The sequence below is a fragment of the Ursus arctos genome, unplaced genomic scaffold (genome assembly GCF_023065955.2).
Source record: "Ursus arctos isolate Adak ecotype North America unplaced genomic scaffold, UrsArc2.0 scaffold_4, whole genome shotgun sequence".
NCBI lineage: Eukaryota > Metazoa > Chordata > Mammalia > Carnivora > Ursidae > Ursus > Ursus arctos.
The window spans coordinates 28,798,352-28,810,645 of record NW_026623056.1 but is presented as its reverse complement, the minus strand read 5'-3'; the positions used below and the strand labels follow the sequence as shown (position 1 = coordinate 28,810,645).

The 12,294-nt window shown below is 40.1% G+C and overlaps 1 protein-coding gene across 1 annotated transcript in view; it reads left to right on the top strand.

The window, feature by feature from the left end:
- Window positions 1-686: 686 nt before the first annotated feature.
- UMPS (uridine monophosphate synthetase) overlaps window positions 687-12,294 on the top strand; it is a 28,602-nt gene continuing 16,994 nt past the window's right edge. Inside the window, exons 1-3 of the mRNA XM_026495234.4 lie at window positions 687-946; window positions 9,156-9,309; window positions 11,094-11,765. Coding sequence (XP_026351019.2) covers window positions 791-946; window positions 9,156-9,309; window positions 11,094-11,765 — 982 coding nt within the window. The 5' untranslated portion in view covers window positions 687-790. The remainder of the gene's footprint in view (window positions 947-9,155; window positions 9,310-11,093; window positions 11,766-12,294) is intronic.

Below are 12,294 nucleotides of genomic sequence, written 5' to 3'. Positions count from 1 at the left end.
TTTCCCCCACTTTAAGGGATTTATTTGTAAAGACCAAATACGCTTGGATCTTCAGATTGGCTGGCAAAATTATCCTCCTGGATAACCTTGATACGGAGCAATTCATCCTCCTCTACTCTCCTCTCTCCCTTCCTCATCCGCTGTACACTTCTTACTACCTGCCAAGCAACTGAGCTACTTTAACGGGAATAAACACACGTCCTCCTCCAAGACACACAGTTCTGACAGAAGAGGTGATGAACAATTACCTGCTAAGCCCTTTATGGTCCCCTGTGCCAGTTGCTCAGACATTGTCACGTGCCAGATGCCATGAAGCTAACTAAGAACTGGGTAAAGATCCCCGTCTTCGAGACCTTACCGTCTACTTGGTGAAACCGGGGTCGGGGGAGGGAGGAGTATCAGAGAGGAGGAGTCGTGGCTAATACCGGCAAATAACTACAGGCTTGGCCAGGCAGGAGGTAATTAAGGGGACGTTGAGCTATAAAACGGGCAGGGTTTACACAATCTCTAGAGAGGCTCGGCTTTATGACTCGGAGGTCAATCAGGTATTCGGAGCTTTGAACTCCAGCGGCCCGACCCACAAGCAGCAGCTGAAACACCAACCGCTGCCTCCAGAGCTCTTCCAACACCACACGTGACCGGCTCCTTAAAGCCTGGGAGTGGTGCCCGGCGAGCCCCGCGGCCGCCGGAAGAGACGGCGGAAGAGGCGGGGCTTCCTCGGGTGACGACATTGGGGCGCCGCACGTCTGGCGCGCTTTGGAGTTTAGAACAGAACCGGGAGCTCGTGGAGATGGCAGCCGCAGAAGCAGCTTTGGGGTCATTGGTAACGGGTCTGTACGACGTGCAGGCTTTCAAGTTTGGGAACTTCGTACTGAAGAGCGGGCTCTCTTCCCCTGTGTACATCGATCTGCGTGGCATCGTTTCTCGACCGCGTCTTCTAAGTCAGGTGCCAGCCCGGGAAAGGGAAGAAGGCGGCTGGGTGGCCGGAATGGGGACCAGGAGGTAGAGAGGGTGAAGGAGTTGGGCTCTGGGTGAGAGCAAAAGAGCCAAGCAGGCAGCCGACCCTACTGGAGTCCTAGGGAGTCGGTTGGAGAAGCCCCGAGGCCAGGAACTGTTAGGCTGTTGCGGACCGTTGATGCAAAATGAACAGACCTTTCTTAAAATTAAAAAAAAAAAAAAAAAAAGGAAAAGAGTTTTAATCGGGCCCGAGTTCGGACAGCTGCTCGGTATACATAATCTTGCAAAGAAGAGCGCGCGCGCTCTAGAGAAGGAACATTTGGTGCAGGATTATATACGGGTTTGTTTTGTTTTGTTTTTTACGTAGAGTTAGAAATCACCATGGTGAAAGGCATTTCAGAAAGTTACACATTTTATCTTGTGTTTTTAGTATGTAGAAGTCTATATGACTTTAATCTTACAGGAACCAGGGAGGTCTTTAAATTTTTCTTAATGTTTGGAATATAACTTTTTTCATTCTTCTTCTTCTTCTTCTTCTTTTTTTTTTTAATGAAGCAGATGTATAGTGTGTGCTTTGGGCAGAAATAGAGCCCAAGCTTTGAGGGTTTGCTTCCCTGGGAAATAGGAGCAGGGCCCACAAACATGTAAAGTTGAGTTGATTTTATCAGGACCCAGAGAGCAGCTTGCTCCTTGACTCGCAGGCTTTGACACGTGCTTTCAAGTCAGGAAGCCTAGTTTGGAGCGCTGTTGGCACAGAAATAGTCCAATGAGTTCTGTGTATTTAACTCTGAGAAAATAAAATGTGGGAGACAAAGGAAAAGATGGGTGGGGGAAGAATTTAATAGCTTCTTAAATGTTTGGGAGGGCTGTTGTTTAGAAAGGGGGATTTGATTTTGCACTTTGTGGCCGGGAGCAAGAACGAAGGCCAGAGGATAAACATTTCACGGAGGCACTTTTTTGGTCAAAAGAAGGGAAAAACCTAGTACAAATTAGAGGTTTGTTAGCACAGTGTGTCTCAGTCTTTGAGTAAATAAGAATCACCTGCGCATTCTGTTAAACTGCGTGATCTGCTTTAGTAGATCTAAGGCGTGATCTGCTTTAGTAGATCTAAGGCGGGGCCTGATGTTATGTCTTCCTAACAAGCTGCCGGCCAGAGCTACTGACTAGTGAATAGAAGGATCTGAATGTGCTGTCCGATAGACTTGCTACTAGCCACATGTGAATGTGAGCATTATAAATTTTAAAATTGAAATAATTCAGGCACCTGGGTGACTCAGCTGGTTAAACATCTGCCTTTGGCCTTTGCAGTCCTGGGATTGAGCCCTATCAGTCTCCCTCTGCTTACCCCCACCCCATTGCTCATGCTCTCTCTTTCAAAGAAATAAAATCTTTAAAAAAAATAAAATTGAAATAATCACATGTGGCCAGTGGGACATTGAACAGTGCAGATAGAGAACATTTCCATCTTCAAAGGAAGATTTATCAAGAAGACGTATGAATTTCCTCCACCACCTAAGGGTTTATTCTCACCCTTTGGGAACCCTACTTTGTAAGGTTATTATAAAAAGGACTGAAGCACTGGTTGAAGTGGGTTGGACTCTTCTCACCATACAGAATCATGTTTTGGTGCCTCTCTTCAGTAGTGAGAAGCTGAATGACTAGGGATCTTCGAATGAAAAATAGGCTGATTTTTTTTTTTTTTGACAAGTCAGTTGATTGTTAGATGACTAAAAATTGCTTTTTGATACTACATCTTGGTGTGTGTGTGATTTTTGGTAGTTAACTCAAGAATTGAAAACATTGAGAGACCTAGCTGTAATGGAACCCCTTTTGTACCTACTTATTTATGCAAACAGGATTTCTCAGTATTTGCACCCCCCAAAAAACCAAAAGAATTTACACTAAACTCTAACTTCCTAGTTGTAAGGAATACTCAGTTTAAGTAGATACATAAACAAATGGGGGGTACCATTCATCTCACTAAGGAAAGTATTTCCAAAATAATCCATTCTTACACTTCTATCAAACTTCATAAATTATGTTTTAATTAATTTCATGCTTGTAACTGTTGTAATGATAACACATAACAATTTTTAATACTTAGAGATTTATGGTCATGGGAATTAATAGAAATAGAAAATTTACAGTTTTAAATTTGAATTTACATATATTTTGTTATGGAGAAGTATGATAGAGTGATCACTAAAAGTTTTCTAAGTATAAACATAATTGTATTAGAATAAAATTCTGTGCAGACTGTGGGATGAAATATGAGTTCCAAAAATGTAAAATTTTTCCAACTTTCATAGTCCAGTATTTACATATTTATTAAAATGGAGATGGTTGGGGCACCTGGGTGGCTCAGTTGGTTGGGTGTCTGCCTTGGGCTCAGGTCGTGATGTCAGGATCCTGGGATTGAGTTCCCTGCTCAGAAGGGAGCCTGCTTCCTCTCCCTCCGATGGTCCTCCTGCTTGTGCTGTCTTTCTCTCGAGCTTTCTCTCTCTCAAATAAATAAAATTTTAAAAAGAAATAAAACGGAGATGGTCAGTATCAAATCACTATAGCATTTGGATCCCATCGTATTCACTCAAAACAGTGATAACAGTTCTAGGATAATAACGATTTTTTAGTACTCTAGAAATTACATCTTTTGCAACTTAAAAATACAGAATTGTCAAGTCTTTGGAAGTACAGATGCAAGAAATTTTGAAGATCTGATCTAGTTCACTAAGCCATTTTTTTTTTTAAAGATTTTTAAAAAATTATTTGAGAGAGAGTACACAAGTAGGAGTGGAGGGGGTGCAGAGGGAGAGGGAGAAGCAGATTCCCCGCTGAGCAGGGAGCCCGCTGCAGGGCTCAATCCCAGGACCCTGTGATCATGACTGGAGCTGAAGGCAGATGCTCAACTGACTGAGCCACCCAGACACCCCTTCACTAAGCAATTCTTAAGTTTGCATTTTTTTTTTTAAATAAGGCGGTGTTGAATGAGGGTATGCATTCTAGCATTGAAATATCATGATTTATATAGAAAAGGATATTATAAAATAGTACTTCACACAATAGGCTCTGTATTTATGAAACTTTTTTTTAATATTTTGGTATGCTTCCATTGATTTTTATCGATATTATTGACCGTAACCCCTATGTCGTACATTACATCTCCATGATTTCTTTGTATTTCACCCCTCACCCCCAGCCCCTCCCTGCTCGTAACCCGTAATTTGTTTCCTGTGTCAGTGAGTCTGTTTCTGTTTTGTTTGTTCATTTTGTTTTTTAGACTCCACATGTAGGTGAAATCATGTAGCATTTTTCTTTTTCAGACATTTCACTTAGCATAATAAATACCCTCTAGGTCTTTCCATGTTGTTGCAAATGGCAAGATTTCATTCTTTTTTTGGCTGAGTAATATTCCGCTGTGTACCTGTACCACATCTTTGTGCATCTGTCTGTGGACAACTTAGGCTGCTTCCATATCTTGGCTATTGTAAATAATGTGGGGCGCACTTTCTTTTCAAATTGGTGTTTTCGTTTTCTTCAGGTAAATACCCAGAAGGGGAGTTAGTGGATTGCATACCATTTCTATTTGTAATTTTTTGAGGAGCTTCCATACTGTTTTCCAAAGTGACTGCCCCAATTTACATTCCTGCCAACATTGCATAAGGGCTCCCTTTTTAAACTCCCCATCTATTTCTTTCTTCCTTTCTTTCGTAAACATTGTATTTATTTATTTACTTACTTTACTTACTTATTTGACAGGAAGAGAGAGAACACAAGCAGGGGAGCTGCAGGCAGAGGGACAGGGAGAAGCAGACTCCCCACCGAGCAGGGAGCCTGATGCAGGGCTCAGTCCCAGGATCCTGAGATCGTGACGGCAGATGCTTAACCCACTGAGCTACCCAGGCACCCTTCCAACATCTGTTTCTTATCTCTTTGATCATAGCCATTCTGACAGGTGTGAGGTGGTACCTCATTGTGCTTTTGATTTGCATTCCCCTGATGATGAGGGATGTTGGGCATCTCTTCACGTGCCTGCTGGCCTCTGTGTGATCTGTATGTCTTCCTTTGGAAAATGTGTATTTGGGTCCTTTGCCCATTTTTTACTTGGATCGCTTGTTTTGTCAGTATTGTGTTGTACAAGTTCTCTATATATTTTTGATTAGCCCTTTATTGGTTATATCATTTGCAGATACCTTCTCCCACCAGTAGATTGCCTTTTTGTTCTGTTGACAGTTTTATTCCCTGTGCAAAATCTGTTTATTCTGATGTATTCCGATTGTTTATTTTTTCTTCTGTTGCTCTTGCCTGAAGAGAGAGATCAAAGAAACACTGCTAAAACCGCTAAGAGTTCACTGCCAGTATTTTCTTTTACGAGTTTTATGGTTTCAGTTCTTAGGTTGAGGTCTTTAATCCATTTTGAGTTTCTGGTGTGAGAAAGCGGCCTAGTTTAGTTCTTTTGCCTATAGCTGTTCAATTTTCCCAACACCATATATTGAAGAGACTGTGTTTCCCATTGTATATTCTTGCCTCCTTTGTTGTAGATTAATTGATCATATATGAGTCAGTCTATTTCCAGGCTCTCAGTTCCATTGATCTGTGTGTCTATTTTTTTGCCAGTACTGTACCGTGTTGGTTACTTTAGCTCTGTAGGCTGGTTTGAAGTCTGGGATTGTGATTACTTATAGCTTTGTTCTTCTTTCTCAAGATTTCTGTGGCTATTTGGGGTCTTTTGTGGTTCCATACAAATTTTAGGATTATTTGTTCTAGTGCTGTGAAAAATGCTATTGGGATTTTGATAAGGATTGTATTGAATCTGTAGTTCCCTTTGAGGAGTATGGATATTTTAGCAAGAATTAATATTGGTACTCCATGAGCATAATATGTCTCTTCATTTAATTGGGTCGTCTTCAGTGTCTTTCATCAGAGTCTTATAGTTTCCAGTACACAGGTTTTTTACCTTAGTTAAATTTATTCCTAGCTATTTAATTCCTTTTGATGCTATTTTAAGTGGAATTGTTTTCTTGATTTCTCTTTCTGCTACTTTATCTGTGTATAGCAACACCACAGGGGCGCCTGGGTGGCTCGGTCAGTTAAGCATCTGCCTTTGGTGGCTCAGGTCATGATCCCAGAACCCTCATTGGGCTCCCTGCTCAGCAGGGGAGTCTGCTTCTCCCTCTACCTCTCCCTCTGCCCCTGCTTATGTTCTCTCTCTCTCTCTCTCTCTCTCTCTCAAATAAATGAAATCTTAAAAAACAAAAACAAAAAAAAACCCCACAGAAACCTGTGTATTGATTTTGTATCCTTCAACTTGACTGAATTCACTTATTAGTTCTAATAGTTTTTTGGTGGAGTCCTTAGGGTTTTTTTCCTTTTTAAAAAATGTTTAATCGAAGTGTAGTTGACATATTAGTTTCACCTGTACAACATAGTGATTTGACAATTATACGCATTTTGAAAGGCTCACCACAGTAAATGTAGTTACCATTTGTCACCATACAAAGTTATTATATTATTGACTGTATTCCCTGTGCTGTACTTTTCTTCCCAGTGACATTTATTTTAAACCCTCAGTCCTCTTCAGCTGTTTCTCCTATCCCCCACCCCACTTGGCTCTGGGAACCAGCAGCGCTCTATATTTATGAGCCTGTTTTCTTTTTTCCTTTCCTTTCCTTTCCTTCTTTTTTTTTTTTGGTGGTTTGTTTTTAAATTGAAGCATAGTTGGCACACAGTGTTGCTAGTTTCAGGTGTACGACATAGGGATTGGACAACCCTTCTTCCTGCTGTGCTCACCACAAGTGTAGCTACCATCTGTCACTGTTCCCTGCTCTGTACCTTTAATTCCCATGACTTATTCATTCCATAACTGGAAACGTGTATCTCCCACCCCCCTTCATCTGTTTTGCTCATCTCGCCTCCTCCCCTCTGGCAACCACCAGGTCGTTCTCTGTATTTGTGGGTCTATTTCTGCTTTGTTTGTTCTTTTGGTTTTTTTTAGATTCCACATATAAGTGAAATCATATAGTGTTTGTCTTTCTCTTCTTTCACTTAGCATAATACCCTCAGGGTCCGTCCGTGTTGTCACAGAAGGTAAGATCTCATATTTTTTGGCTGAGTAATATTCCATTGTGTATGTGTACTCCATCTTCTTCAGCCAGTCAGCTATTGATGGACGCCCAGCTTGCTTCCATATCTTGGCTATTGTAAATAATGCTGTTGTAAACATAGGGGTGCACATATCTTTTCAAATTAGTGTTTTTGGTTTTTTGGATAAACACCCAGAAATGAAATTGCCAGATCATATGGTAGTTCTATTTTTAATTTTTCGAGGAATGTCCATACTGTTTTTCATAGTTGTTGCACCAATTAACATTCTTATCACCAGGGCACAAGGGTTTCCTTTTCCCCACGTTCTTGCTGGCACTTGTTATCCTTGTTTTTTTTTGTTTTTTAATTATTTTTTTATTTGGGAGAGAGAGTGAGAGAGCACAAGTTGGGGGAGAGGCAGAGGGAGAAGCAGAGTCCCCACTGAGCAGAGAGCCCTCCACGGGGACCCTGGGGATCATGATCTGAGCCGAAGGCAGACACTTAACTGACTGAGCCACCCAGATGCCCCTATTCTTGTCTTTTTGATGGTAGCCATTCTAACAAGGGTGAAGTGGTACCTCATTGTGGTTTTGATTTGCATTTCCCTGATTAGTGATGCTGAGCACCTTTTCATAGAGGTGTTGGCAATTTGTCGTCTCTGGAAAAATGTCTGGGTCCTCTGCTATGTTTTAATTGGGTTGATCGTTTTTGTTACTGAGGTATATGGGTTCTTTATAGATCAGCCCCGTATCAGGTGTATGAACTGCAGGTACTCTGTTTTTTCATTTTGTCAGTGGTTTCTTTTACTGTGGAGAAGCTATTTAGTTGGATGTAATCTCACTTATTTTTGGTTTTGTTTCCTTTGGTTTTGGTGTCAAATCCAAAAAATCGTTGTCAAGACCTATGTCCAGGAGCTTACCACCTGTGTTTTCTTCTAGGAGTTTTATGGTTTCAGTCTTACATTCAAGTCTAATCTATTTTGTGTTGATTTTTGTGTATGGTGCAAGATAGTGGTCCAGTTTCATTCTTTTGCATGAGACTGTCCAGTCTTCCCAGCACCGTTTATTGAAGAGATTGTCCTTTTCCCATTGTATGTTCTTGGCTCCTTTGCCATAAATTAATTGACCACATAAGAATAGGTTTATTTCTGGGCTCTGTTCTGTTCCATTGATCTGTGTGTGTGTTCTTATGCCAATACCACACTTTTCTGATTACTCTGGCTTTGTAGTATAGTCTGAAATCAGGGAGGATAATGCTTTCAGCTTTATCTTTCTTAAGATTGCTTTGGTTGTTTGGGGTCTTTTGGGGTTCCATACAAATTTTAGGATTGTTCTATTTCTGTAAAAAATGCCACTGGAATTTTAATAGGGATTGCATCGTATCTGCTTTGGGTAGTATGGACTTTTACAATTCATAAGCTTTTCCGTCTTCACTTTCTTTCACCAGTCTTAAAGTTTTCAGTGTACAGGTCTTTCACTTTGGTTAAATTTATTCCTAAGTATTTATTCTTTTTGATGCAAATTAAGCAGTATTGTTCTCTTAATTTCTCTTATAAAATTTTTTTTTAAGATTTTATTTATTTGAGAGAGAGAGAGACAGAGCATGAGCAGGGGGGCGGAGGAAGGAGGAGAAGCAGACTCCCTGCTGAGCAGGAAGCCTGGCGCCGCCTGGATCCCATGACCTGAGCCCAAGGCAGATGCTTAGCTGACTGAGCTACCCAGGCGCCCCGAAACTTTTCAATAAAGACTTCTTTCAGGCAGAAAATGTAGCTAGCAGGTATATAGAAAGGTTTAGATAGTCAAATCATAATTGATTATTAAGGGAAATTGGGAGGACTGGGAGCCATTCTTAGTCTTTGGGGTCAACATCAGAGCCTTCCCAGGACATCCTGTGTTGCCCTCAGAGCACACCCTGAGTCATCTAGACAAGTGGAGTCGTTCTTTTGTTTTTATATTTGTAAACCAGGATTTATAGAGAGGGTCATTTAACAAAAAGGCATACATATTTTTCTGATCAAGTTTGAGGCTACCTCCTGTTCAGTTATTACTGTCTTTAATGTTAACATGATTTATACACACCATTTAAGATAATAAGTTTATGTGTTCATTTTCTTACAGGTTGCAGATATTTTATTCCAAACTGCCCAAAATGCAGGAATCAATTTTGACACCGTGTGTGGAGTACCTTATACAGCTTTACCATTGGCTACAGTTATCTGTTCGACCAACCAAATTCCAATGCTTATTAGAAGGAAAGAAACAAAGGATTATGGTAAAATAAAAGTATTATAAGCTTTAAGTTGATACATAACTTGATAATGTTAGAATTTTTCTTCTAGGCACTGATGTTTGCCAAAGTCACCTTGGATATTCTTCATAGGTTCTTTAGAATTGGTTAACTGTTACTGTAAATTGCCTTCCTTTCCTTTAGATTCTAGGGGTAAAATGTTTTGTGATGACTAAACAATGTAAAAAAGCGCTTTTTTTGTACTATATCTGTGAAACCGAACATTTTTAACCAGTCCTTCTCTCAGCAGCAGAATGTTCTAAGAGCACATACATTCCTGGTATGTTTATAATTTAAACTGCATAAAGAGAAATGCCACATAAAATTCTCTAAATGAAGATATATTTTCGTGGGTCCTTTGCAGTAAGTTATAAGGTGTGTGTTTTATACATGTGAGCTTGCTTTAAAAACCAATCAGTCTAGCCTGGCTTAGTCAGAGGAGCATGGGACTCTTGACCTTGGGGTGGTGAGTTTGAGCCCCATATTAGGTCTAGAGATTACTAAAAAAAAAAAAAAAAAAAAAAAGAACTTTAAAAAAAAATCAATCTAAAAATATTGGGACTGACTTCATATTTGATGACATTAAGGAATTAATGAGTTTTTTTGTTTTATGTTGGTGTGATAGTATTTCTCAATTTTTTAAATAGAGTCCTTTTACAGGATGTGTTGTAAAAATTTTTATGATGAAAATCATGACATCTGGGGTTTGCTTCTAAAAACTGTGGAGGGAAGGAAGAGGTAGGGATGGAGCTGAAACAAGATTGACCATGAGTTAAGTGACAAGGTATTTAGGGGGTTTGTTATACTTCTTTGTCTAGTTTTGTTTGAAATTCTCCATTTAAAACAATATTTTTGCTGCTCGATGGCACAGTGTTTGTGTGAATCCCTGCCCATAAGGAAACTATTGTTTCTGTTTATTGTGTTTTTAAAAATATTTTAGAATAAGATCAGTAATTGTTAAATATGTACATAAGTATCATAGTCTTGTGTTCAGTTTGCCATTTCAGGGGGAGGAAAGGAAGGGGGAGGGCGGGGACGGTACCGTGGTAAAGCTCGAACAGTGGGCACATTGCTCACCAATTCTCAGGTTTCAGCGGAGGACAGATTTGATCATGGAAACTAGCAAACGAGTCTAGAAAATGAGTCTATAAAGTCTGCAGCCTTAGTTACTTACGTTTTGTAGATTATCTGCAAGTAGTCTGTGGTGGGGTTGGAGTGGGGAAGTACATTTACTCACATTGCATTATATAATTCATAAAGTTGTGGTGATGGATTTAAATGGTTGCTGAATATTTTTTCTCCTGAATTTATTTCCTCAAAAGGCTAGTTTGGCTGATCTTGAGTAATGAACTTGTTTGTTGATGGAAAAAGGAATGATTTCATGGATGGTATTGGGTTATTGTTTCATAACTTACTTGATCTAGGTTAACTTGCTTTAAGAAACTCCATATTTGAAATTTTGATCATGAACACATTAAGTGGTGTTTGCTTACACTGTAAAGTAATCTGCTAGTTGTGCTGTAAATATTCTATATATGTAACTTTGACAATTTTCAGATAGGGGAACACTGAACAGAATGGTAATCATGGCTCATTGAAGACTAATCAGGAATAAAGATAAAGTAGCTCTAAAGTAGGTTATCAGAAAATAAGATTTAGATCATCTACCTCTTCATAAATACATGCCAAATTTATAATGCCAGGTGCATCGTGAGTTGGCCGAAATATATACTTCTAAATTGAAATCAGCATAATGTTTTCTTTTCTAGGCACTAAGCGTCTTGTAGAAGGAGCTGTTAATCCAGGAGAAACCTGTTTGATCATTGAAGATGTCGTTACCAGCGGATCTAGTGTTTTGGAAACTGTTGCGGTTCTTCAGAAGGAAGGCTTGAAAGTCACTGATGCCATAGTGCTGCTGGACAGGGAGCAAGGAGGCAAAGACAAGTTGCAGGCGCATGGGATCCAGCTTCACTCCGTGTGTACATTGTCCAAAATGCTGGAGATTCTGGAGCAACAGAACAAAATTGATGCTGAGATGGTTGAGAGAGTGAAGAGATTTATTCAGGAGAATGTTTTTGTGGCAGCTAATCATAATGATTCACTTCTTCCTGTAAACAGAGCTGCCGGGGAACTCAGCTTTGGTGCACGCGCAGAGCTGCCCAGGATCCACCCAGTTGCCTCGAAGCTTCTCAGGCTTATGCAGAAGAAAGAGACCAATCTTTGTCTGTCTGCTGATACTTCAGAGTCCAGAGAGCTGTTGCAGCTAGCAGATGCTTTAGGACCCCACATCTGCATACTCAAGACTCATGTAGATATTTTGAATGATTTTACTCTGGATGTGATGAAGGAGTTAACAGCTCTGGCAAAACGCCATGAGTTCTTAATATTTGAAGACCGGAAATTTGCAGATATAGGAAACACAGTAAAAAAACAGTATGAAGGTAAGCATTATTTAGGAATCTGCAAAAATAGAAATTTAGCTTAAACTGCCTAAAGAACAAAAGGAAATGTATTGACTCCCATCACTGGAAGTCCAGCCATAGAAGAGTCTGTCAAGCACGGTTGGGTCTAGGAGCTCAAGTGCAAGTCTTTTGACTTGCCTTCTTGCCATCTCTCAGCTCTGCTTTCTTCTGTCTTTCTCAGGCACACTTCTCATGCCTACCCCAAACTAGTCGCTCAGGCCTGGGTTATAGAAGCCTTTATTAGCTTGGTAATATATGCCCTGCTTCTGGTGATGTGAGGTTAACTAAATTTTTTTTAACTGAGCTGTGGTCAGAGGTAGTTTCCTCAAAGAAAATGGGTGTGCTGACGCCAGAAGAAAGGGTGCAGGTGCTAAGCAGACAAAAATGACAGGTGTTGGCCTTGGCAGAACACAGTGAGTTCTGAATATTTGAAAAATGAAAATTGCAGATATAGGAAACAATGAAATAGAAGTGTGAAGTTGTAACATTTATTTTTGGCAAAAAAAAA